Source organism: Oryx dammah, unplaced genomic scaffold (assembly GCF_014754425.2).
Source record: "Oryx dammah isolate SB20612 unplaced genomic scaffold, SCBI_Odam_1.1 HiC_scaffold_2, whole genome shotgun sequence".
Classification (NCBI taxonomy): Eukaryota; Metazoa; Chordata; class Mammalia; order Artiodactyla; family Bovidae; genus Oryx; species Oryx dammah.
The window spans coordinates 50122080-50148122 of NW_024070186.1; the positions used below are offsets into that span (position 1 = coordinate 50122080).

Sequence of the window (26043 nt, forward strand, 5' to 3'; positions counted from 1 at the left end):
AATGTAATCTATCAAGGTGGTTTAATATTTTGGGTGAGTTTGTTTTGGATACAGTGGGATTCTTGTTTCCCTTCAGTTCTTTTCTCAGTTAAGTATGTTTTTAGGCTTGAAGATGTAGTTGGTTTGACTTTTTGGTTTTTGTGATCTGTGAGGAAGGAGTCCAAGAACTCTTAGAAATAAAAATTATTTCTATTCTTTGCTAAGATAATTAATTCTAAGAATTATTGTTAGTTTGTGTGCATATCCAGTAAAAGTTCTTAATCCATAGAATTGGTTTCAATATGAATTGAGTGAAATTTGAAGCAACTTATGACTTAATACCAGCAATTGTTTTCTGGTTTTGTTTTTCCTCAAAACAGGAAGGGGATGATTATGAAGTCATTCCTAACAGTAACTTCTATGTATCCAGAACGGCCTACAGAGATAATACTTCTGTTTATCACGTAAGTGGGAAAAAGACTACATTTAAGGATGTTGGAATTCTTCTTCGAAGCCATGGAATTGACTTGGACCATAATAGATTTTTAATCTTACAGGTAAGTTTATTAAGACATCAGAGGTTCTTTCTTTTTTTTTCTTTTAGTAAAAGCATAAAGAGGTTTTTCCCTATTGGATGAATCCTGTATTTTTGAGGCCTTAAAGTACTGTAGCAGCACATCATGGTTTACATACTACAGTCAAGATGCGAATCATTATTTGCTGCTCTAGAAATTTAAGGAAATTCATTCAAAACTGTATTTTCATGATCATATGCTCATTTTGTTTGGATGGACTGACATACTTGTTCCGCTCTAGCAGCACGTAAATATTGGGGTAGTAAAATAAATATTAAACACCAATATTATTGTGCTGCTTTAGCGTGACAGGGACATAGCAACTATTTATCATTTTTGTTTGTATTTCTCTTTATGATAACATTTTAAATAAGATTTGTTATCTTTTAATAATAGTTCTTTTACTTTTGTTCTTATTTGTAATCTCTACTAATATTATATACTCCAAAAAAAGGGGGGGGAAACCACTCTGGATTCTTGGTGTTTGACAGACTTCTCTAATTTAATTTTTTATTTTTTTAAACACTTAGAATGGTCAATTAAAAGCTTATACAAGCTCTTTGTTTTGGTTCAAATGGCCTATTGAACCATTACTACTGGAAAATTAGAAAGTGATATTTCATTCTTAAGTATCATACTGTTAAAGTCTTTTTAAAGAGCTGTAACGTTAAGTACTTGGTGTTAAGTTGTTTTTATAAGAAACTATTCTTTATTTGAGTAAAGATATTTTCTACCAGATTTGCTTGTAAGAAAATCCCTCATCTTCTCTATGTTTTACCTTTCAAAAAAGTTTTTAGTGTAAAAGCATGGCTTAAGAGGAAAACTATTGTGATGTGGAAATAGCTGCTGATATTCTTTAGTGTCCTGCACTACTGGTTTTAAACTGGATTTTGGTTTGAGAAACTTTTATTAGTGTGGCTGAGTGTTCCCAGTAAGAAACTTATAAAATGTTAGCCGTTATTTCCATTTTAGTCTATATTTTACAACTATTTTTTCAAAAATAAAAGTTATTTATACGTAATGTTTGTGGAAAGTAAGTAAATATAATTCTGGGGTGACTTATGTTAGTATCTCGCTACCAGTTCATTTGTATACTTCTATAACCCAAACTTAATTTAAAATGGATGTTGGGAAATCATTAGCAGATATATTTCTAAATGAGATTTGAATTTACATAAATGTGGGGTTAAAGCTGTGTGTGTTTTTTTAATCAAATTTAACTGTTCTGGGACTTGATTTGGTTAATTATGGATTAAAAAGTTATGCCTCATTAGAAAATTAAATTTGATAATGATACCATTTTGCAGGAACTTATTGTTGTGTTTATCTTATTATTTGCTGTATATTTACTATCACCCTGAAATAATCAGAGTTTTACACCTGTACGTAGACTCATCAAAATAAATTGTATTTTAACCCTTGTAAGTTTTTTTCCTTGGTGTAGCCTTTCTACATAGTTCTGTGAATAAAGGGAATTAAATAAAGTAACATCTCAAAGAGATAAATAAGAATAGTTTTTAAATTGTAAATTTTATATTCAGTATGTGCTTCTAAAGTATCCAGGATGCTTAAGCCCTTTATCCTCATAATCTCAACTTGTTTTTAATCATCTTAACAGTTACATTGTTGAAATCATTTTTAATACCAAGGTAAACTTTCCACATTAACAAATTGAATTCCATTTGATTACATTTACAGATAAGACTCTTAGGAGCTCACCTGTTAGGAAGAAGAAACAGGGACTAGACTAGATATAATTATTTTAAAGTTTGAGGGAAAGAGGCAGTGGTTTCTATGGATTTTTATTAAGTTCCTTATCAAAATCTTAGATTCTTGCCCTAGAAATTTAAAGCATTTGAAGGTAAGTAAGAATACAATTTTCATTACCTTATCTCCCACTAAATAACATTTATCTTAAAAATTAACTAGGTTGGGAGACTAGGAACTTGGGACCATCAGAATATCATCATCTAAACATAGGTGATTGCTTTGAATAAAATGTAGGCTCTTTGGCCAGTGGCAGTGATTAACAGGCTAAGTGATAGAAATTCAGCTAAAGTGAAAACTTATTTTTTAGACTAAAAAGCACTGAAATTTAGAAGTCCATAAGGATAATTATTTTATATAGTATTTATAATGGTATAGTAGGTTCTTCAAGTAGGCATTTCTAGTATTTGAAATCATTTAAAATTTCATCGTTGGCTATTTTAATGAGTTCCTAATGAGTCACTAAACTGAGATACTATAAGTGATCCAAAGATGGTAGAAATCTATTTCTTGTCCTTCTACATGCTTTCTAAAAGTGTTGAAATTATAATTGGCCATTGTAATCCGTACATTTTTGTACATTTCCCTGTTTATACCTTGTTTGAGAGCTGTTTTCCCATTGTCATAATTCTTGGTATGAATAAGTTGAGTTTTTATTAGCTGAAAGATTTCACAGTAGCTCATTTTGTCACAGTTTTCAATTTCATATGCTTTTTGTCTTCATATTTTAAAATCTAAACTAAAATTTAAAAATAAGATTGAGATTTTTTTCGTACTTAGTAATTTGGAGATTGGATTAACCAAGATCTGAGTTACTTGTTCATTTTTTCTTTCCGGTATACTTCTTCCCTGCTTGGCATAACATATAAGCTTATTGAATTCTGATCTTTTATCTGTAGAAATAAGACAGTGCTGTATCAAAAGAAGTTGTTTTAGTTTTATCAGTAGTACTTCAGTTATCCGAAAGTGTCTTGTTCAACACCTCACTATATGAGAAGCTGTCCCTAAGCACCCAAAATAATACCAAGCAGTCTACCTCCTAAATTGTTGTCCTTTCTGTTTATGCACTTGTTTTACACAGATAATAACCTCAGTCATTATAGTTTCTTAGCTTTTGTTAGTTCACAAATTAAAAATTTATTAGAATAGCATAAAAACAATAACTTAACAGTAAAGTAGAAAATGGAGAAAATAAAAATATAACCAAGGCAAAATTTCAACACCTAGTAAATCTGGACCATTAATTTTGATGCAAACACCCATATTTACCTTAAATCTGAAGGCCTTCCTTATTAGGAAAAGTTTTATTATATATGTTCTATATTTGAGTTTGTGATTCAATGCTTGGTAAAATTTGGATTCTGTTTCAGTAAAGATAAAGCATAGTACCTATTTATTCCTCTTAGATTTTTAAGCTGTATTGTTGTAAATTAGATTATTGAGGCATGCTGTAAATGAGTCACAATATCTTGGTTTTCTGCCCAGTTCAATAAGTTAAGGCTTAGGCCTTGGATATTATAAATATCCTCTTGACATATGCATGCTGTTTTTATGTTGCCTTTAAAAACCGTAAATGGTATTTTCCACAGTTGCTTAATATCTCTGATACAGTGTAAATATAAATTAAAACATAGGAAGTTAGTAAACAACAGTGAAGAAATGTGTTTAAAACCTTGTTTAGTATACTTAAGCTATGGAAAATAGAAATAACATTGAGGACTATAAAACTTTTGTCAGCTTCAGATGCTAGCTTTATAGCAACTTAAAACTTGTTTGTTTGGGTTTCTGTCTACCATATTTCCACTGTTTGTGATTTGGAGCTTTCAACGTGACTTCAAATTCAGGTTTTAAATTATTACTAAAATGTATTGAGGTTATTGCCTTAAATTAAAACTACTTTGTAATTTCACATGGGATAGGTATGTTTTCTGAAATGAGTGGTCCTCTAAGCATAGACTGTCAGCCCTTAGATTATACATGAAATGACACAAATTGGAAAGATAAGGAAGAAAACAAATAGCAGGTGGTAAGGCAGTCAGAGAACATCAAGGAACAGAACCACAAGAAAGGTCTCAGGTTGTCATTGAAATACCACAACAGTCCTCATAGTCACATGACAGGCAGAGGCCTAAATGTTCTAATGACCTGTTGATTCAGTAGTGTTAATTGATAATAACCATTTTTTAATGGATCCCATATAACAAATGAAAACAATGTTATATGGGACTTGAGATGGAAGTGTTGATTCATAAATGTCCTTTTCTTTCACTTGAAAATGTTTTTACTGCTGGGCAGCCTTGTTAGAATGAAAAGAAATCAGAGCTATATATCTTTCATTTTAACTGGAAAGGGAGGAACAAGTGACCAAAAACAAGCAACCACTATGCTTTGTTTGAAGCTAGGCAGTCTCCTAATAGTAGTATTCCATCACTTTAGTAAATAGTTCGGCCTGAAAAGTATAATACCTTTAGAAATATTTTTTATGATTGTTACACCAAATCATAACTTCTGGTTATCTGAAAAATGTATGCCTAAATAACACCTTATGTGATTTGACTCAGATACGTAAGTTCTCTTGGCATGGATTTTCATTTATCTTATAGTAAGTGTTCAGCTATTCAAATCACATCAGAATGTTAGACTATTTGGTGTCAGATATTTGGATTATAAACACAGACATAAAAGAGTTAAACTGACTACTTCCAGGTTAGTGATTCTCAGCTGGAAGTAGTTGTTGCTTTCTCTCTCACCCAGTACATTTAGCATTGTCTGGAGACAGTTTAGGCTGTTAACAGCTAGGGGAAGCCTCATGCTGCTGGCATCTAGTGGGTAGGGTCAGAGATGTTATTAAACATCTTATGATACCCAGGATAGCTCCCCACAACAAAGTATTCAGCCCAAAATGTCAGCAATGTTGCTGTTGATAAACCTTGTTTAGATAACAACTAAATAAGTCTTGGCTTGTACAATGGCTAGAGTCTCACCTGTTGTGATCCAAAGCTTTAGATACTCTTCCAGGCTTAAGTTCTGTATAAAACCTAAAGCTTTCCTAAAATATTTGGAAAGAACTGATAATTGAAAGCAGATATTTCAAATATATAAATTGAAATATTTATATAAAAATATTTTATATAAATGTCTACATGTTTTAGTTTAAACACTAATATTTAGCTAAATCTAATTCATACATACCCAAGGTTACAGAGAAATCTAAACAATGACAGGCTCTTAGGATAACATTTCACCTTGTGTTTTATAATCATGTGCTGTTGTCAAAATACAGAAAACTGGTCATCTATAAAATTTTTTTTAATTTTGATTTTTAATGAGTAGATTTCCCCACCCCCCGTTATGGGGTCTTAGATCCCCAACTGGAGATCAGACCAGTGCCCCCTGCAATGGAAGCTCAGAACCCTAACCGCTGGATCGCCAGGGAAGTCCCTAATAAGTAGATTTTTCGAGGAGCTGTTTTATCCTTTCTTGTTTGATCTTTAGTTTTTTTCTACTGTATATAATTATATTGAAGATTTTGGTAATATGATGCTTTGTCAAAGCAAGTTTTAACCTAGATTTTTAAGTTTCATTTATAAATACTGTAGATACTTAAATTGAGACAGAATATATGCCCCTTTTAAAAAAAATTTTTTTTCAGGATAACATTTTGTGCTGTTTTACAGAAATAAAGGGGTATGTTTTTAGTTTTCTACTTGCCTGTCCGTTTTCTTCTGTTGTAATAAAGAGTACAGGCAGGCTACTGGTGTGGAGTAAAGTAGCATTTTGCCTGAGCATATTCAGACAAAATTTTCTCCCCCATCAAGCTAAATGGCTGCCTTTCAGTCAGCCTTGAAAGTTACTGACTGTACTTTTTTCGTTTCTCTTTGTAACTGAACTGCGTAAATGCAAATATATAATGTTAATCTCAGATTTTAACTATAGTTTAAAAGTTGTTACAATAATAATTGCAAGCAAAAGTTTTCCAGTGTTGTATGTACCAAGACGTTTAGTTTGCAGTCAGTTGGCTTTTTCCTGTTATTACTGTGAGAGAAAATAGTATTTCCTTTTTCATTTAATGGCTTGTTTGTTTAGAAAGTAAGAACATCATTACTTGTATTGTTATATAATTTTATTTATGTATGTATTTTTGGCTGTGCTGGGTCTTTGTTGCTTTGCACAGGCTTTCTCTAGTTGCAGTGAATGGGAGCTACTCTAGTGTTGTGCAGGCTTCTCATTGTAGTAGCTTCTCTTGTTGCAAAGCTGGTCTCTGGAGCACAGGCTCAGTAGTTGGCAGCACATGGACTTAGTTGCTCCGAGGAATGTGGGATCTTCCCAGACCAGGGATAAAATGCAAGTCTCTGGCAGGAGGCTTCTTTACCACTGATCCATCAGGGAAGTCCTATTTGCATCTTACTAAATCTCTTTATGCTACTGATTTATATCATTTAGTTGTTCTAATTAATGTTGGATTTGTTAATTGACTTGTTTCTAGTTCTTACTTGAGGCTGATGTAGCCAAACATATACAGTGAGTGTGAAATACTACTTTTTTTAAAGGGTGAAGTTGAACAAATTGCTATGATGAAACCAAAAGGCCAGACCGAACACGATGAGGGTATGCTTGAATATTTAGAAGATATAATTGGTTCTGGACGACTAAATGAACCTATTAAAGTCTTGTGTCGGAGAGTTGAAATATTAAATGAACACAGAGGAGAGAAGGTGAATCTTCCATAGACTTTTGTAAACCAGAATGTTTCATTGATTAACAGATTTTACTAAGCCAGATAATTCAAGTTATGATAGATCATAATTGTTTAAGCGAAGTTTTATGTTTTCCTTATTAATATTTCAGAGAAACATTGTTTTATGAATGTAGTTTGTTTTTATCTAATGTTGGCATATTTTAAATTCAGACTGTTCAATACACTTAATATGAACAATTTCTATCCTTTTAACTTTTGTAGTTAAACAGAGTTAAAATGGTAGAAAAGGAAAAGGATGCCTTAGAAGGAGAGAAAAACATAGCCATTGAATTTCTTACCTTGGAAAATGAAATATTTAGAAAAAAGAATCACGTTTGTCAATATTACATGTAAGTACCTTAATTTATCAACTTTTATATTAGTTTCTGACATTAAAATCTAATCTGTTCTCTTTTCCTGTATTAGAGAAATGTGAAGACTGAAGTAAAAACTGCAAGTGGTTGTGATGAATTTATTAAATTAGAGTTTTTGCTATATAGTGAAGTTAATTTTTAACTATCCTACTTGAAGTTGGGTTCACAAATATCACTATGCTTAATACTTAATAGTTTTACTTATAAATACTTTTTAATTCATTTAATAGCAGATCTAATTGTGTTTATATAGACCCTATTTTGTTCCTAATGCTAGCTTTGACCCTGGGTTGGTTTCTTCCTTCCCCCTCCAAAGACCTAGATATAGAAACAGCTGAATTTACTTAAAATAGTTTCAGAGTTTTAAAAATGGTACTTTAGGATCTCTGATAGCTTTTTCTCTCTCTCTAGTTATGATCTGCAGAAACGAATTGCTGAAATGGAGACTCAAAAGGAAAAAATTAATGAAGATACCAAAGAAATTAATGAGAAGAGCAATATACTGTCAAATGAAATGAAAGCTAAGAATAAAGCTGTAAAAGATATAGAGAAGTAATAATCTTTTGGAAAGTACTAAAAGTAGATTATTTTATTACATGTATGTGTGTGTGTGTATATATATAAACTTAATACAGCATATGAAGGCAATATATTTGCCAGCATATAAAATATTTTAAATGGGTTTTTTTTGCAACCAAAAAACTGAACTGCGTTTCCAGTTTATCACAGGTTTGAGTGCCCAACTCTGGTCTTTAATAATGGAGGATGCTACCCCCTAGTGGCAGAACCCAATAACACAAAACATCATTGCAAAAATAGGTATTTAACCTGACAGGTTAGTTGTCTTAAAGTTGTATCATTACTTTTTTCATGGCAATCTTCAGTGATACCAGTATCCCTTACCTATTCAGTTTTCGTTTTTTTATTCTTTAAAAAGAGTTTTGCCTGTTTTTTTTTTTATGGTCAAATTTTTATATACCTAGACATCATAGTCACTATTTCCAATCTAGCTTTGAAGGACAAAATAACTCATAACCACACATTTTAACAACTTCTTCAAATATGGATGGAGAGGAGGGTTAGCTTGAAGCAGGTAGTATTAGGATCCTACCTTATAAGAACTTGGTACACTTACATAGTGGTTCAGGCAAGGTATATAAAGTCACTTTAAAATATCTGAATATCCAAAATAGTGACTGATAATTTTCTTACTTTGCTAGGAAGCTGAATAAAATTACAAAATTTATTGAGGAGAACAAAGAAAAATTTACAAAACTAGATTTGGAAGATGTTCAAGTTAGGGAAAAATTGAAACATGCTACAAGTAAAGCCAAAAAACTAGAGAAACAACTTCAAAAAGATAAAGAAAAGGTAGGTTATGTGGGGGAAATGCTTAATATTTCATGTCTGTCGGATATAGTTCTTATTATTTTTCATGAATGTTCTTGCCCCTTAGAGAATGAATTGGAATTCTGAATGTTAAGGGCTTCAGGATTTATCTCTGAACCTAATTCTCCCCCTCACCCACTATGGAAATCCTGCATTCATTGACTTTGAGTTTTAGAGCTTATGTATCTGATATACATTGTTGGAGAATTGTTTACCAAATCAGTAATTCTATTTTGTTGACAAAATAATCTTCCTAGAATATATGGTTTAAAAAGAGATTTTTGGCTACATAGTGTAGACTTTTAGTAGTACCTTTGTCTGTAGAAATCAAGTTAAGAATATGAGCAGGAGTTTCTCTTTAGAAAGGAGGGAAGAGGAAGCCATAATTTATAGCAAGGGGTTGATTAGCTAGTTTGAAGATTTAAAAGATGATGAACTTTAGACCAGAATGCCTAATTTGCTGGGACCTAGACTAATAATTAGTTTGGAGCATTTCAAATATATTCACAGTTTAATCAGGTATTAATAGAGGCAACACTGAAAGCCCCTCCCCTCAAAAAAGTTTTGTACCATATATTTACATGGTACTTATAGGCTCTGCTTTACCTTATAAGCAAATGCATTTATTCACAAAATACTTTGTGTGTACAGTAGTAGTACATCTTATATGAATCAGTGTTTGAGGGATAATATTTTGGGGAGTGTTTAATTTTTCCCATTATAGATAACCAGATTAAGTGAAATACCATGGATGTCATAGTAACCCCTAAATTGGACAGAGTAAGCCAAATGTAACAAGTACAGTTATTAGCCTTTGGACACCAACTGTGAAAGAGTGATTATTACTGGAAGGTATTAATGGAATAAAATACGAGTCCCACGTGGTGACTCTGAAAGGGTAAAGTTGGGAAAGATCTTAGGATTTGAGAGAGACTAGGGGGTATAAAGGTAATATGCGGTAAGTTGTAATGTACCACGAAGGGTACTTTAAGGAATTACATGTACTCAGACCATGTTTGTAGGTGAAGAAGGTTAATTACAGCATAAAGTTAGAGTAGAAGGAAGAAAGATATAATGCCCAGCCAAGGAGAATTGTCTTTTGTAAGGAATCAAGAACTCATAGAATTACCTTTACCTGATTCTATGAATTAGACTGAGAATATAGAAATTACAGCATATGGTTAAGGAAGTATACTTGCTAAAGCTAGCTGGTTCAAACCTAATTACAATGAAAATTGCAAAGGTCTAGATCTTGAGAAATGCTTTTAAATAAGGCAGATATTAATGGTATTGGATAGCCTAAAGTACATGCTCCTAGTAACTTTTTAATTTGTTTTATAATCTTAGGTTGAAGAATTTAAAAGTATACCTGCCAAGAGTGAGAATATCATAAGGGAGACAACAACTAAAAACAATGCCCTTGAGAAAGAAAAAGAAAAAGAAGAAGAAAAATTAAAGGAAGTTATGGATAGCCTTAAACAGGAAACACAAGGCCTTCAAAAAGAAAAAGAAGTAAGATTTTTTTATCAGTTGGTGTTTATTTTGATGGCTTTTTTTTTCCTATCTTAAAGATTGGTTTTATAGTAATTGTAAAAAAAAATGAACTATTAGAATGAAAAGTTTGGGCTTTTATCTAACATCCCCAAAAATAGTCAACCTAGACTCTCCTTTTTTTGTTTTCTGCTTTCTCATTTTAAAAAGACGTTAACCAAGAATGAGAACTTAAAGTGGTAGAAGAAAATGCCTATCAGATACTTTGCTTTATGTGCTATTCTCTGTTAATGTTGGTTTAATCATCACGTTTTCTCTTCTCTTAAATTATTTTCTTGGTAATTTAATTGCTTACTACCTGTATATGCTTGGGACCACACTAACCATAGGTTGACATCTCCCTTCTTTACTTTTGTAGCTCTTGTGTAATAGTTTTAAAGCTATGGCTCTTGTGTTCATTCTTGGTTGCTTAAGTCAGTTACATATAAGATCTTTGTAAATTATACCTCAGTGAAGTGTTTTGGGGTTTCTCGACAGACTAATATAAATTGATTCTGTTTTAAAATATGGACATGTTCTAATATCATCTATAAGAGTTTGTAAGTAGGATGCCTATGTGATAAAATGGCTAAGTATCATACAGTCACTTTCCTAATAGAATACTTTAAGATCAGTTGTTCACATTTGCTCATCTCATGTATATCAAGTAATCCCATGTGCCTTGGCATCCTAGGTTAGTGACAAAGCCAGGACTCATATCTAGGTATCTTTGGAGCTAAAAACAGGCTCTCCTACTTATGAGTGAGTGCATGACTTTGAACAAGTTATTTAAACTCTGACCTCAGTTTCCTCAAAATGGGCATAATGATGATCGTAGGAATGTTGGGTTAAGGAATTAATACATACAAAACATTCAGGATAGTACTTTGAACATATATTCTACAGTGGTGTGTGTGTGTGTGTTGGTGGTCATGATTTTTTGTCATTTTAGTCTCTAAATTGAGATAGAAGGAAATGGCAGCCCACTCCAGTATTTTTGCCTGGAGAATCCCAGGAACGCAGGAGGCTGGCAGGCTGCTGTCTATGGGGTCACACAGAGTCGGACACAACTGAAGCGACTTAGCAGCAGCAGCTGTTAACCTTATTAAGCTGTTATTAAATCAGTTGGGGAAAGACTTCATATACCATAAACATTCACAACCGGGCAAAAACTGTTAGTCCATTCACTTATGAGAATTATTTCTATATATTGTGCTTACATAATCTATGAAGTTAAATTTAAAATGTGTGGTTTCCACTTCGGTTTAGGTTTGAAAACACGTATTTCAGATTAAGTGGGGCCTATCATATTTTAACAGAGTCGAGAGAAAGAACTTATGGAATTCAGCAAATCAGTAAATGAAGCACGTTCAAAGATGGATGTAGCTCAATCAGAACTTGATATCTATCTCAGTCGTCATAATGCTGCAGTGTCTCAATTAAGTAAAGCCAAAGAAGCTCTAATGGCAGCTTCTGAGACTCTCAAAGAAAGGAAAGCTGCAATTGGAGATATAGAGGCAAAACTCCCTCAAACTGAACATGAGCTAAAGGAGGTAAATCTTTGCTTCTGTGTTTCATATGAACATTGTTTATCAACCCTAGTTTTATTTATTTTCATACATATTTACATACATTTTTTAATCTCAACATCTGGTGTGACTGATACATAGATTTTGTTGCTGTTGTTTAGTGTAATCTTTCCCAAAAGAATGAAGTTAATATTTCAGTACTCTTATCTGATACAAATTAAATTGAGACTATCAAGAAACTGTGTTCTGCCCTCAAGTGTCAAACAGCAAATAATATTGCTATCGCCATCATTATTTCCTGTAGAAATAATTTAAACAAAAGAAAGTTTTTGTTTCCCTAAATGTAAATGTAGACAACTTATGGGTGATACAGGAAAGTCAAATAGTTGTGTATGAACAAATTTGCAAGTCAACTGTCTTAGTGTATTTTTCTATTTTTGAACTTAAGGACATACTTTCTTTGTTGGGACTGCAAGTTGTTGAACTAATCAAAAGACATCTTACTTAGTTCATCAGTCTTCTCTCCTTGAGTAAGGAATTTCATAACTTTAATTTCCAAAGCATCATTAGGCAAATTGCAATAGAAGTTGCTCTTAGAAGCAAAATGACACTGAAAATAGTCTTTTTCATTTTAGTAAATGCACACTGATTGGTCATGAGAAAACTTCATGTCCATGTAGAATTTAAATGTAAACTTAGGTTATATTCAGTTATGACTTCTATCTTCTTGGTGATTCAGTTTATTTTTGGGTAAATTGTGTTTATAACTTCAGCTTCTTGAAACCAGTACGACTGGTAATAGCGGTAATTATTTAAAACCAAGAAATGAAAGAGAATGTCAGTTGGAAAAATGGCTGCTCTAAATAGGTGGACTGAGAAATTGAGAGTTAGGATTTTTGTGTACATGTGTAAGGTTTCTCTTTTGTTGGCAGCCTGACATTTTTTTATAGAAATAGTACTGTTCACTCATCATGTTTCCCTTCGTTTCAGAGCTGTACTTTTGTTTTCCTTGGTTTAATTAGAATAATGAATTATGCTATATAACACTATATAATTTAACATAAAATCTACTATATAGTTTATTATCTATTAATTTAGAAAGCAAACCACTTTCTAATCATAGCCATACCCAGTCACCCATATCTAGAGTCCTATATTGAGATCTATTTTTGATTAGTGTAAGAATATAAGAATTAGGAAACATTTATGCATAATTACCTGGAAAAGGGAGTGGCAATCCAATCCAGTATTCTTGCCCGGAGAGTCCCATGGACAGAAGTGCCTGGCAGGCTACAATCCATGAGGTCGCAAGAGTCAGACACGACTTAGCAAGTAAACTACTACTACTATGCATAATTGTATGGTACAAAACTGGGATTTCCAAAACCCTAGCTCAACTCGTTCTATCAATCAGTGCACCACTGCTCCTAGGACTATATTGAGGTCGTTCACCTTATTATTGACCCAAATAATTTATTCCCCTTTTAAAATAGAAAACCCATCCATATTTTTCAAAATCAAAGCAGCAAGCATTTACAATGTGACGGCAGAGTTCTGGTTCAGGTGTTTTATTATTGGCCTTATGTTGTAATAAGGGTGCCTGCTTTGGGGATTCATTTTATTTACTTTCACTTTTAGAAAGAAAAAGAACTTCAAAAACTTACACAAGAAGAAATAAATTTCAAAAGTTTGGTTCGTGATCTTTTCCAAAAAGTTGAAGAAGCAAAGAGTTCCTTAGCAATGAATCGAAGTAGGGGAAAAGTCCTTGATGCAATAATTCAAGAAAAAAAATCTGGCAGAATTACAGGAATCTATGGACGACTGGTAAAGTAAATTTATTTATAAATAACTGTATTTTTCTCAGACATTATAGTTTTCTTAACTTAAATAACTGTATATTAAGTGTTTTTTAAGCATTTTGCTCTTACACTCGGTAAAATTCTTTGTGGTATGGATCCTTTCACATTAAAAGTTGAGGAAGTGCAAGTACAAGTCACTCAGTTGTGTCCGACTCTCTGCAACCCCATGGACTATACAGTCCATGGAATTCTCCAGGCCAGAATACTGGAGTGGTAGCCTTTCACTTCTCCAGGGGATCTTCCCAACCCAGGGATCAAATCCAGGTCTCCTGCACTGCTGGCGGGTTCTTTTACTCCTGAGCCATAAGGGAAGCCCATTTAAAAAGTTTGGGATAATTATAGTCACTTTAAGAAAATGATCTACTGATAAACTTAACTACTTTTTTCTTTAAAAAAAATAAGAATTTGATAAATTATATTTTGAGCTTTATACCATCATACTGAGGGTTGTAACTAGAGTTTAGGAAAATCACAAAGGATGATGTCAAAACCCAAGGCTAGGGATAGTGGGTCCCTGAAGCCTGAGCTCCTGAACCTGAAGAAGGAAGGGAATTTGGCCATGGCTAGCGGTAGCTGGAAGGAAGTGAGGAAAATAGATACCCCATTCATCTATTCTACCATTTCTGGCTGGTGCCTCACTTTGTCTTAAGCTGGTGAGCCAGAAGAACCAATTAATGCACTCCCTGAATCAGCCTTCCCAGAGAAGGAAGCAGAAGAGGGTGATTCAGAAGGGCAGATGAAAATTACCCAGCATAGTTGCTTCCATGTCTGCATGTCAAGGACTTCTGCCTTAGTTTTTTGAGGATACACAGTTGAATCAGATTCCTTTGCTCAAGGAAAAATGAAACTAGTTAGTTAATGTTACTTGATAACTAAGTTATTAATAGATGACAAATGGATTTACTTAGATGGTTTTTAATAATTCAGAGTTTTATTATTCTATAAGTTATTTTGCTTATAATTTTAGGTTTCAAATCTTCACATTATACATTTTCACTTACATGCAGTGAAAACAGTTCTGTTCATTTTGTGCTCATTAAAATTTCAGACTCTGTATATCCATAAGTTTTTTTTTTTAAGGTGGATAAAAGCTCTAGTAGTGATTGCCTCTGCAGAAGAGAAAGATCGAATGTGAGGGACGCTTAAATTTTTCATTGTGTACCATTTTTGTACTTTTGTGAACTATGTAGGTATAGTTCTTCAATTAAATGAAACTTGAAAAATCTATATGAAATAGTAATGAAATGATCCTGTGCCTAATTCCCTGCTGATTATGCATTGATTTTTTTTCTTTCCTCTCATTTATTAGGGGGACTTAGGAACAATTGATGAAAAATACGATGTTGCTATTTCATCTTGTTGTCATGCATTAGACTACATTGTTGTTGATTCTATTGATACAGCCCAAGAATGTGTAAACTTCCTTAAAAGACAAAATATTGGAGTTGCAACCTTCATAGGTTTGGATAAGGTGGGTATTTATAATCTATCTGTATTTTAGTTTTTAAGTGCCAGGTGTTGATTTTGAATCCTAGCTTTTTCTTCATAGTTACTTCAGTGAACCACCTAATAGATTTTGAGGATTATATTAGGCTCTAGGGGTTACACTGTTGTGGGAAAAAAAAAAAACTTACACTGCTTCCCCTACAGTAATATGCATTCCTATGTTGGAGTGACTGGTAGTTTGCATTGCTAACTTCCATCTTCAATAACTACTTTTTTTAAAATAGAAAAATACTTAGATATAATTCACAATCATAAAATTCATTATTATAAAATATATAGTTGTACATTCACAGAATTGATTGTTCAACCATGACCACTATCTAATTCCAGAATATTCATTACCCCCAAGAAAGGAACCCCATACACATGAGCAGTCACTATCCTTGTTCTCCCACCCACCACAACCCCACAACCTTTGACTTTTTGTCTCTGGATTTATGTATTCTGGACATTGTGTATAAATGAAATAACATAATATGTAGCCTTTTGTTTATGGCTTCTTTAACTTGGTGTTCAAAGTTCATCCATGATGGAACTTTGCTGGTGGTTCAGCAGTTAAGACTGTGCTTCCACTGCAGGTGGCAGAGATTTGATCCCTTTTATAGGAACTAAGATCCAGTTCCCTGTCTGCTCTTTTTTTAAAAAAGGTTCATGTTGCATCATAAGCACTTCAGTCCTTTTTATTGCTAAATGCTCTTCCCTTCTCCATTATGTTCTATAGCATATTTTGTTTATCCATTCATCAATTGGTGGACATTTGTGTTGTTTCCATGTTTAGGCTTTTTATGGTTAATACTGCCATGAACGTTCATGTACACAGGTTTTTGTACACCAGCTTTTTATGTGCTTATTTATTGGCCATTTCTTCATCTTCTGTTCAGATTCTTTGCTTCTCGTTAATTGGTCCGTCTTGCTGTTGTAAGAGTTCTTTATATTTTGGATAAAAGTCTCTTATACATAATTTGCATGTTTTCTCCCATTTTATGAGCCATCTTTTTATGTTCTTGTGATGCATCCTCTGAAGCACAAATTTTAGATAGCAGTCTAGTTTATTTACTTTTGGTTGCTTGTGTTCTGGGTGTCATTATCTAAGAAGCTACCATGTAATCCTAATGGCAAGGTGATTTACCTTCTGTTTTATGAGCTTTACAGCTTTAGGTTTTACATTAAGTTTTTTAATCCTTGTTAATTTTATAAAGTGGGGGGTCCAGCTACTCTTTTGGATATTGGGTTGTTCCGACACCTTTTGTATTCTTTTCCCATTGAATTTTCTTGGCATGCTTGTCAAAAATCAACCAGTCATAAATGTACGAGTTTATTTCTGGCCTTTTATTTATATGTCTGACTTTCCATTGATATCGCACTGTCTTGACCATTGTAGATTAGTAGTAAGCTTTAAAATTAGGAATCCTTTAGTTTTGTTCTTTAATATCTTTTTTTAATATATTATAAATGGGATTTTCTTAATCTCATTTTCAGATTATTTATTGCTAGTGTATAGAAATACAGTTTCTACATACTGATCTTATGTTCTGCAGCTTTGCTGAATTCATGTTAGTTTTAATAGTTCTTTCATGTGAGGACTCCTCAGAATTTTAATATAAATAAGATCAGATCATCTGTGAATAGAGAGAATTTTACAATTCTTTTTCTTAAATAACAAGTAATATTGTATAGATACTAAGAACTTTGTATGTATATCCTTAGGTTTAACATGTGTATTCTATAAATAATACCTAAAGAAACGTCTTTTTCTTTTTTTTTTTTTAGATGGCAGTGTGGGCAAAGAAAATGACCAAAATTCAAACTCCTGAAAATACTCCTCGGTTATTTGATTTAGTAAAAGTAAAAGATGGGGCAATTCGCCAAGCTTTTTACTTTGCCTTACGGGATACCTTAGTAGCTGACAGCTTAGATCAAGCCACACGAGTAGCTTATCAAAAAGATAGAAGATGGAGAGTGGTAACATTACAAGGGCAAATCATAGAACAGTCAGGTAATAGTTTTTTTCCTTTGCCGTTGAGTCTGTTTAATCCTGTTGGGGGATACATACATGTAAGTCTGACTTTTCTGTTCTCTAGGTACAATGACTGGCGGTGGAAGCAAAGTAATGAAAGGAAGGATGGGTTCATCAGTTGTTGTTGAAATCTCAGAAGAAGAGGTCAGCATGTACAGAATTATAGTTGAGACATTTTTGTTAAAGCAGCTTTATTGATATATAACATACTGTAGAACATTGTACTATTTTAAATGTACTGCAATCATATTTTCAATTTAACAGTTTGAACTTCCTATAAATGGCTAGTATATAAGCTGTGGGATTTCATAGGAAGCCTGTTAAAGTTCTAAAAGTATGTTAATTGAAAATATTTACTCAACATACATGTCTTTTTCTGTTATCACATTTGGATCATATAATTTATTTCACTATTAACATATTGTTTGACATTTGCTTCTTCACAGTTACTGCTGTATTACATAATTATCTTTTGTATTTTAAAATAATCATTTAAATTGTAAATATAGCAAAGACTTCTGATATGTTTCCAGATTTTTATCTCAAAATATTTTATGTTTCCTGAAATAGAATGTCAGAATGCCCAGAAAAACCTATGTTCCATTATCACAATCAGAACACTATACTACTATCTTCCTGAAAATTCTGAAGTAGTTTATATTCTTCCTCTTAAATATTTGCATAGTATACTTTCACTGTAACTATAATTGATTATACAACACTTAAAATTGTCTTTTCACCTGAATCTATGATGCAGAAATTAGTTGACCATCTCCTAAGCACTAGGTTTTAGAATTAGAACTGAGTTGTTTGGTGTGTTTCTAGTCTTTTTTTTTTTTTTAATTGGAAGATAATTGTTTTACAACGTTGTGTTGGTTTCTGCCATACATCAACATGAATCAGCAATAGGCATACATATGTCCCCTCCCTCTTGAACCTCCCTCCCTGTTTCTAGTCTATAAGATCAGAAATTTGGGTTTTCATCATTTTTGTAAATTGCTGTTAATCTGAAATAACTCTTGTTGGAGTAAACTTAATTCACTGGTAATTTTCTTTGTAGGTAATTAAAATGGAATCACAGTTGCAGAGAGACTCTCAAAAAGCAGTGCAAATTCAGGAACAGAAAGTACAACTGGAAGAAGCAATACTTAGGTTAAGGCATAGTGAACGCGAAATGAGGAATACACTAGAAAAGTTTTCTGCAAGCATCCAGGTACCTTTTTACCAAAGCTGAAACTATTGGAATTCAACAGCAATTTAGCAGAGGCATTTTGCTGTTTGCTTATAATTTTTTAAATATAAGGGGGCGGGGGAGGTTGGGTTAGGGTCTATTGATTTTTGTTTCCTTGAGTACTAATAGATAAATGTCCTGTCACAATGTTGCTCCAGCCACAGCTATTTCTGGTTTGCATTTGGACTGGAGAGAAATGTGCCTTCCCTTAACAATGACCTTTTATTTATTTTATTCTCTTTACAAAGTAGAAAGTTTTCTTAATTATAAAAAAGCAATGCATGCCCACAGTCTCTTTAAAAAAACAAAACCAAGAAAGTTTTTAGAAAATGCGCAAAAAATTATCGCCTTCAGTTTTTGTGTATGTCCTTTAACTTTTAGTGGCAGTATCTAGTTTGCACATATGTGTTTATGTATGTTGTAGATGTTGATATACATACTAAATTTGTATATGGATTTTTATAGTCTCATAGTAACTTTTCTTCACTCAGTAATTTCCTTTTCAAGCAAATGTAAATTTAATTTGTGTGCAATTATATTGACATAGTTTGTACCACAGTTTGATAAAGGTTTTTGTGTGTTGGCTGTGTACACCACTGTGTTTTAAATATTCTTGTTAGGCATACCTTAATATGTTTATCCAATTATTTCCTTAGTCCTAAAATTGTAATCATCACCCAGTATGTGTACACTGTTTTTAAGCATTTGGTGCATAACACCAAATTGTTCTCCAAAAGTTCTAATTCATTTACTACTGGTAGCATATGCAAATAATTTTTCTAAGTGAACACTAAGTACTCTTCAATATTTTGTAAGTTTGCTACACAGATGTACTGAAAAATAGCATTTAACTTGTCTTTATAATGAGTTTTTACATTTCATGTGTTTTGTTGGCCATTTTCAATTTTTGTATTTATTGTTCATGTTTTCTGCCCTTTCCTGTTTTTGTGTTTTCCTTAAAGATTTTAAGTACCTTTTTAATTTAAAATATTTAAAGCAAATATTATTGTTTGTACATTAAAAGATTGACCTTGAATTTTAAAACATTCTGTAGCGTTTATCAGAGCAAGAAGAATATTTGAATGTCCAAGTTAAGGAACTTGAAGCTAATGTACTTGCTACAGTCCCTGACAAAAAACAGCAGAAACTGCTTGAAGAAAATGTTAATATTTTCAAGACAGGTATGTTTAAGTACAGACTTTTTCCCCTATATTGTCAAAAACAGGTTTGTAATATTTGTATTATTTAAGATCACAGTTTGTAGAATAAAAAATAGTAGATTGTATATATTATGTTCAAGTGACCATGCTGTTTTACAGTTTTTATTTTTATTTCATCCTCAGAAGGTTGTAAAGTAAGTACTAATAAATTAAGTACGTCATTTGACAGATAAAACTGAGGCACAGAATGGTTTATATAATTTGCTCAAGGTCACATAATGTATGGTGGTGATGTAAGGAATTCAGGATGAAGGCAATCTGATTACAATACCTGTGCTCTTAATGAGAACTTAAAGAACATACATTTTGCTTTCCAGAAGTTTTTTCTTCTTGTGTATATATAAACATGTAACTGTTCTTCCAAAGTTTTTAAACAAGAAAGGGAATTAGTTCACAGGCTCATAGTCAGAATTGGCTTTGACATTAAAATCCTCTGGTCATGTACTTGAGTAGCCCGCTTCTATTTCCATGTTCAGGTCATGTAGTTGCTCAGTTGTGTCCAACTCTTTGTGACCCCATGGTCTGCCAGGCTCCTCTGTCTGTGGGATTCTCCAGGCAGGAATACTGGAGTGGGTTGCCAGTTCCTTCTCCAGGGGATCTTCCTGACCCAGAAATCAAACAGAGGTCTCCCACATTATAGGCAGATTCTTTACCATCTGAGCCACCAGGGAAGCCCACTTCCATGTTGGCTTCAGTTAAATGTACATAGGTATGCATCTTATGGCAGGAGGTGGTAACGGTGAGTTTTACAGTATTTCAGTGACCCCAGGAAACAGCCTTCGTCACATCAAGAAAGACCCTTTTTACAGTCTGGTTCATGAGCAAAGGAAGACAAATACTGATTGTTCATAAGTATTAGATGGACTGGAATTGGAGCAATTATCCAAATGTTTAAAAAATAAAGGAGTTTTCTTCCAAAAGAAAAAGAAGTGAAAAGATTGTAACCAGACAGATGTCCACTGTGCACATTGCATACTAATATATACCTGTGTTTTTTATTTTCTAGTCATATTTATGTTTTTAATATTGAGGTATTCACTTAAAAACTATCTGCTACTGACCAAGCTTTGTTTTAGATACTATTGATCAAGCAGTGAACAAAATAAAGTCCCTCTTTTCAAGGAATTCAGCCTTAAGAGATAAGGAAACTAAACAAATACATCAGATACTGTAACAGGTGGTGCCAGGTGATATAAGTAAAACCAGGGAAACAGTGGGATAGGGATTAAGATAGACACAGTGGTTAGACAGGCTAGTGCTAGAGATTTGAGCTGAGACCCAAAGGAAGTATGAGTGTAATTGTGGGAGAAGAGCATTCCAGGAAGAATGTAGAGAAGAAAGTAGAGGCCCTAGGGCAGGAAGTAGTATGTCAGAAGTTTCTAGCAAGGAAGCTAGAATCCTTAGACTTCACTGATAGAAGAATCCAGATAATGTATAGCCTCATAGGCCATGTCTCCAGGGGAAATTAAAAGCCATTGGAGAGTGATATACAGGAAGGTGACATAACCTGACAGGACCTTTTTTTCCTTGCATTTATTTTGGATTTGTATTTTGTTCTTGCAGACAGACTTCACCTTACTTCTCCTTCCCCAGGGTACCTACAGTATTTGTTACTGCCTTTGATGAAACCTAGTGGTCAAATAAAAAATCTTTGTCATTTATAACAATACTATCATTGAGAGACTACAAAAATTTGTATTTTATTTGAAAAAGACTCCTTGACTTTATTAGGAGCCCATATATATATACACATATATATATATATATATATATCCTCTCATGGAAGTACTGGTTATTAGTAGACTCTCAATGTCTGATATGGAAGCCCATTTATGCAAGCACATCTTTAAGATTAAATATTTCATTTTACATTAATTTAGATTTTAAAAATCTGGCAAATGTGTGGAGAATAAAAGGAGCAAGGTGATATGAAATGGTAATGTTGAAATTATAAATTACATGATGTCCGTTTTCCCCTTTCTAACAGACATGCTACTATAAATGAGGGAATTTAATGCATGTTAGGTACTTAAATATAAGGAAAATTATCTTCTGAAGAGTGGAACCCTTTCCAGTTGTATACTTGGCCCATCCCAGTATAAGTCATGATGCCATGACCCCACAGCAGCTGGTACTCTACCTCACAAGGGAGCTAAGCACACAGACTCGCCACTGTGAGCAAAACAGTTCCTTCAATAAATATAGTATCTTGGTATCCTTAAGGGAGGGGAGAGTTAGAAGACTAAAAGGGGCAGGGTTTTGGTTTGCCTTTTTTTTTTTTTTTTTAAATCAAGTGGTGATCTCAGAAATACAAAAAATAGACATTGTAATTAAACTCACTAGATGGGCTTTTAAAATCAGACTAAAGAATTCTCTGATAAATGTGGAACAAAAAGATGTAAAATTTGGAGAATACTGAAATTCCCTCTTACAGAGAAGAATAGACAGTCAAGAGGAAACACCACTTAAGTCTTTTCTTTTTATCTCAGCAAATCCTACCTGCTTTCTTCTATGCTAAATGCTATATACCTCCCACAGAAGCTTTATTGAGTTTTTTTCCCATAAGTTGGCACTGTTTCTGCTTCCTTTCTAAACATAGGTATCGATAGCTTGAACCCCTTACCTTTTTGCCACCTTTCATCTTTCCTACATCATATAATGATTAGGGTTCAGATATGGAGAACAGAATCCACTCTGGCTAGTATAAATATGATTTTTGGTGTGAGACTGTGTATTTAAGAGAGAAAAAGATTGTTTATAGGATCATTGTGATACCTTAAATTCTAGGCTAAACGCTAAGAATAATTTCCAGAGCTACTCTGAAGAACCATGAAAGAAACTATACTGCCTCTTCTACAATTGAAAAGCCATGTATCATATTAGGAAGATGACACTATAACTGCCAGCAACAGAAGCACATTGTACATATCATAATCCACCCCGTCAAAGTTAATGCCATTGCCTGTCAGTTTTCACAAAACTTTTGACAGGACATCAGAGCCTCTACTACCACCAAGAAAACTTTTCCATGACTTCCAACAGAAACATGCTCAGTTCATCACTTTTGCCATCCAAATTGTATGCTTTTTCTTGATTGAATGGACTTAAATTTATGTCTGAACACTAGGTACAAGGGAATCTAGAAAGTGTAACTTAAGAGCCTTCTGTGCCACAGAGAAAAGTGCCACTTTATTCCACCTCCCCCACTTTGTTATAGGGAAGAGAATTCGAGGTTAGCAGAATTAAATAACCACAACTTCTTCACCCCCATCTATAGCTGAGTACAGAGTCTAAGGGTAAAAGATCACTATGAAACAAAGTACCCTATAAACTTCTGAAAAGAGCTTCACAGTATGAAGCCATCAAGAAATAATGGGTTATGTTCACAGCTGAGCCAGAGAATTTAACTATATGTTGTTGTAACACTGTTTGTTTTGATAAAGGGCATTTTGGTTTTGTGTTTGGGGTTTTGCTTTGTTTTTGAGGCCCTTTTCCTCAAATGTTTAAAAGTTTCTTCTGCATGTGTCAGGTTAAGTTGTATTGACTGGAGAGATTCATTGAATGCATCTAACAAATGATGCTTATTAGTGTAGAAACACAAATTAACTTTACTTTTTTTTATCCCCCAGAGTATAACAGTGTGGCTGAGAGAGCTGGTAAAGTAGAAGCTGAGGTTAAAAGGTTACACAATATCATCGTAGAAATCAACAACCATAAACTCAAGGCCCAACAAGACAAACTTGATAAAATAAATAAGCAATTAGATGAATGTGCTTCTGCTATTACTAAAGCACAAGTGGCAATCAAGACTGCTGACAGGTAGAGTTTGCATACTACCCTGCCTTCCTCTTCCCTACATCACACTGAAAAGGGGATTAATATTTAAATTAAATGTCTAATTAATGTTTTCTGTTACTTATTAAGATCTGACATTGTTACCTCATAGGATTTTAATAGGTGGATGTCAATAATAAATTATTGTATGATTAGTTTTTAAAAACTGATAAAACAGGTATGGCTTAACAAAATGTGGTTAGGTAACTCCCCAGTTGTGAGGACATAAAAGTTAGAGTTTCATTTCTCTGGTTTAGAAGAATAGATGGCAATTCATTTAAATAGATCTTGGTCTTAGGAGAATTAAGAAGGATGAGATCTATTAGCATAATAGTTTTAATAACTGAAAATTTTAATTATTCCATTGTCCCAAAAAGTTTTTAATACATTCATAATACAGGTCTTGTTTTAAATTTTAGAGTATTAAAGTATTCTAAAATAAAGCAAAGTGTATATAAAATGTTGAAATGTAAACAGTTGTTTGTCTTAAAATTATAAATTGGTTGCATAGTGATTATCTGGTTATTCGGTTATTGCAGTGTCCTTTGTTCAAAGGTGCTAATTAATAAGCAGTGTTTTACCTAAACACTGTTATCAGTCACAGGAAAAAATAATTGTGTGTGTCACTGTCATCCCTGTTGTCCTTTGTTCCATTTCCTCCCCTCACTCTGCCCAAAACACTTACTTTCCCTGACTTGAACTAGGAAGTAATTTACTTGAAGGTATAGTTTAAAGAATTAAAGATTTAAGACCCTCCAATCTGACAAGAAAATGACAAGACTATAATACTACAATGGACAATTTTGCTTCATAGTCTTAAGATTAAATGAAACTAAAATTTTATATAAGGAAGTTTCATTAATTTATACTGAGAATTTAATAAAATATACAACATCCCACAAGTGTGTGTATAAACATAAAAACCAATTGATTTTTAGTAAAAACATAAGTTTTTAAATCTATGATAGAAAACAAGTCACATTAATGTCATGAAAAGTTCTTAATATAAGATTTTGCTTGTTTAGAAATCTTAAAAAAGCACAAGACAGCGTCTTACGGACAGAGAAAGAAATAAAGGATACTGAGAAAGAAGTAGATGACTTAACAACAGAGCTAAAAAGTCTTGAAGACAAAGCAGCAGAGGTTGTGAAGAATACAGATGATGCAGAGGTAAGATGGGGAGAGGGGAGGGGCGCTGCTTGAAGCAGCAGAGAGTTACGGATGACGTCACTGCCTTGTGTAGTGAGCATTCAGTAGGTCACACTTACAACTATATAAACTTTCATCTGTGTAATAAAAAATGACTATTTTAACTTTTCTATAAATAAAAACATTTTCTTTAAAGTGAAAGAGGCATGAGGTAAGAGTGCTAACTTCATCTTTGTAATGTGAAAATCCCTGTTCTGAGATCATACCTATAGCAGCTCTTTTTGTTTCTTAGGCATCCTTACCAGAAATCCAGAAAGAACATCGAAACCTACTTCAAGAACTAAAAGTAATTCAGGAAAATGAACATGCTCTCCAAAAAGATGCACTTAGTATTAAGTTGAAACTTGAACAAATAGATGGTCACATTGGTGAACATAATTCTAAAATAAAATATTGGCAAAGAGAGGTGAGAATTGTTAGTTAAGTGTAAATTTAAATAGCCTTTATGAAAAAAGTTGGGGTTTGTGTTTTTGAAGTATGTTGTAATTCTTAATTTCAGGCTATATAAGCACTTCTCAGGTTTATAGGGGACAAAATGAACAGTATATAGGAGTTATTATATACAGAAAAATAAGGGTAATGGTTAGAATTAACATTTTCATCCCAGGGCTGATTTAGAGATTGAACATGAACACTTGGGCACTACAGCTATGTTTTTTTTTTAAGTCCTTTGAAAAATAGTTGATACACAAATGAGTCACCACTCATTATATGTCATTCTGATAGATGATTTGTCTTAAATTTGTGAGTTTTTTGCTTTTTAATATATTTGGCTGTCAGGTCTTGGTTGCTACATGCGGGATCTTTTATCACAGTGCATGAACTCTCTAGCTGTAGTACCTGAGCTTAGTTGCTCTGTAGCTTGTGGAATCCTAATTTCCCAACCAGTGCAAGGCAGCCTCTTAACCACTGGCCCACCAGTGAAGTCCCTGGGAGGTTTTTTTGAAACAAGGAATTGTAAGTAACACTGTGTTTTCTAATATTCGTCTAACTTGATAGATTTCAAAAATATCACTGCATCCAATAGAAGATAATCACGTTGAAAAGATTCCAGTTCTAAGCCCAGAAGAGCTTGAAACAATCAAGAACCCAGATTCTATAACAAATCAAATCGCAGTTTTGGAAGCCCAGTGTCATGAAATGAAACCAAATCTTGGCGCCATTGCAGATTATAAAAAGAAGGTACAAGTAAACAACTCGTGTAATGGTCAGAAAGTCTCTTTAGTCCTTACCCTAAATTGTTAAGCTTTTATTTTATATAATTAGCAGTTTTAATTCTCATGTCA

General features: G+C 33.2%; 1 protein-coding gene across 1 annotated transcript in view; it reads left to right on the forward strand.

The window, feature by feature from the left end:
• Positions 1 to 26043, forward strand: part of SMC4 (structural maintenance of chromosomes 4) — a 31901-nt gene that overhangs the window by 4093 nt on the left and 1765 nt on the right. Inside the window, exons 5-21 of the mRNA XM_040247895.1 lie at positions 360 to 536; positions 6872 to 7036; positions 7282 to 7409; positions 7845 to 7985; positions 8654 to 8804; positions 10170 to 10334; positions 11672 to 11905; positions 13520 to 13705; positions 15050 to 15211; positions 17017 to 17242; positions 17328 to 17407; positions 18324 to 18476; positions 19549 to 19675; positions 23344 to 23533; positions 24574 to 24718; positions 24990 to 25163; positions 25757 to 25939. Of these exons, the coding sequence (XP_040103829.1) occupies positions 360 to 536; positions 6872 to 7036; positions 7282 to 7409; positions 7845 to 7985; positions 8654 to 8804; positions 10170 to 10334; positions 11672 to 11905; positions 13520 to 13705; positions 15050 to 15211; positions 17017 to 17242; positions 17328 to 17407; positions 18324 to 18476; positions 19549 to 19675; positions 23344 to 23533; positions 24574 to 24718; positions 24990 to 25163; positions 25757 to 25939 (2787 nt within the window). The remainder of the gene's footprint in view (positions 1 to 359; positions 537 to 6871; positions 7037 to 7281; positions 7410 to 7844; positions 7986 to 8653; positions 8805 to 10169; positions 10335 to 11671; positions 11906 to 13519; positions 13706 to 15049; positions 15212 to 17016; positions 17243 to 17327; positions 17408 to 18323; positions 18477 to 19548; positions 19676 to 23343; positions 23534 to 24573; positions 24719 to 24989; positions 25164 to 25756; positions 25940 to 26043) is intronic.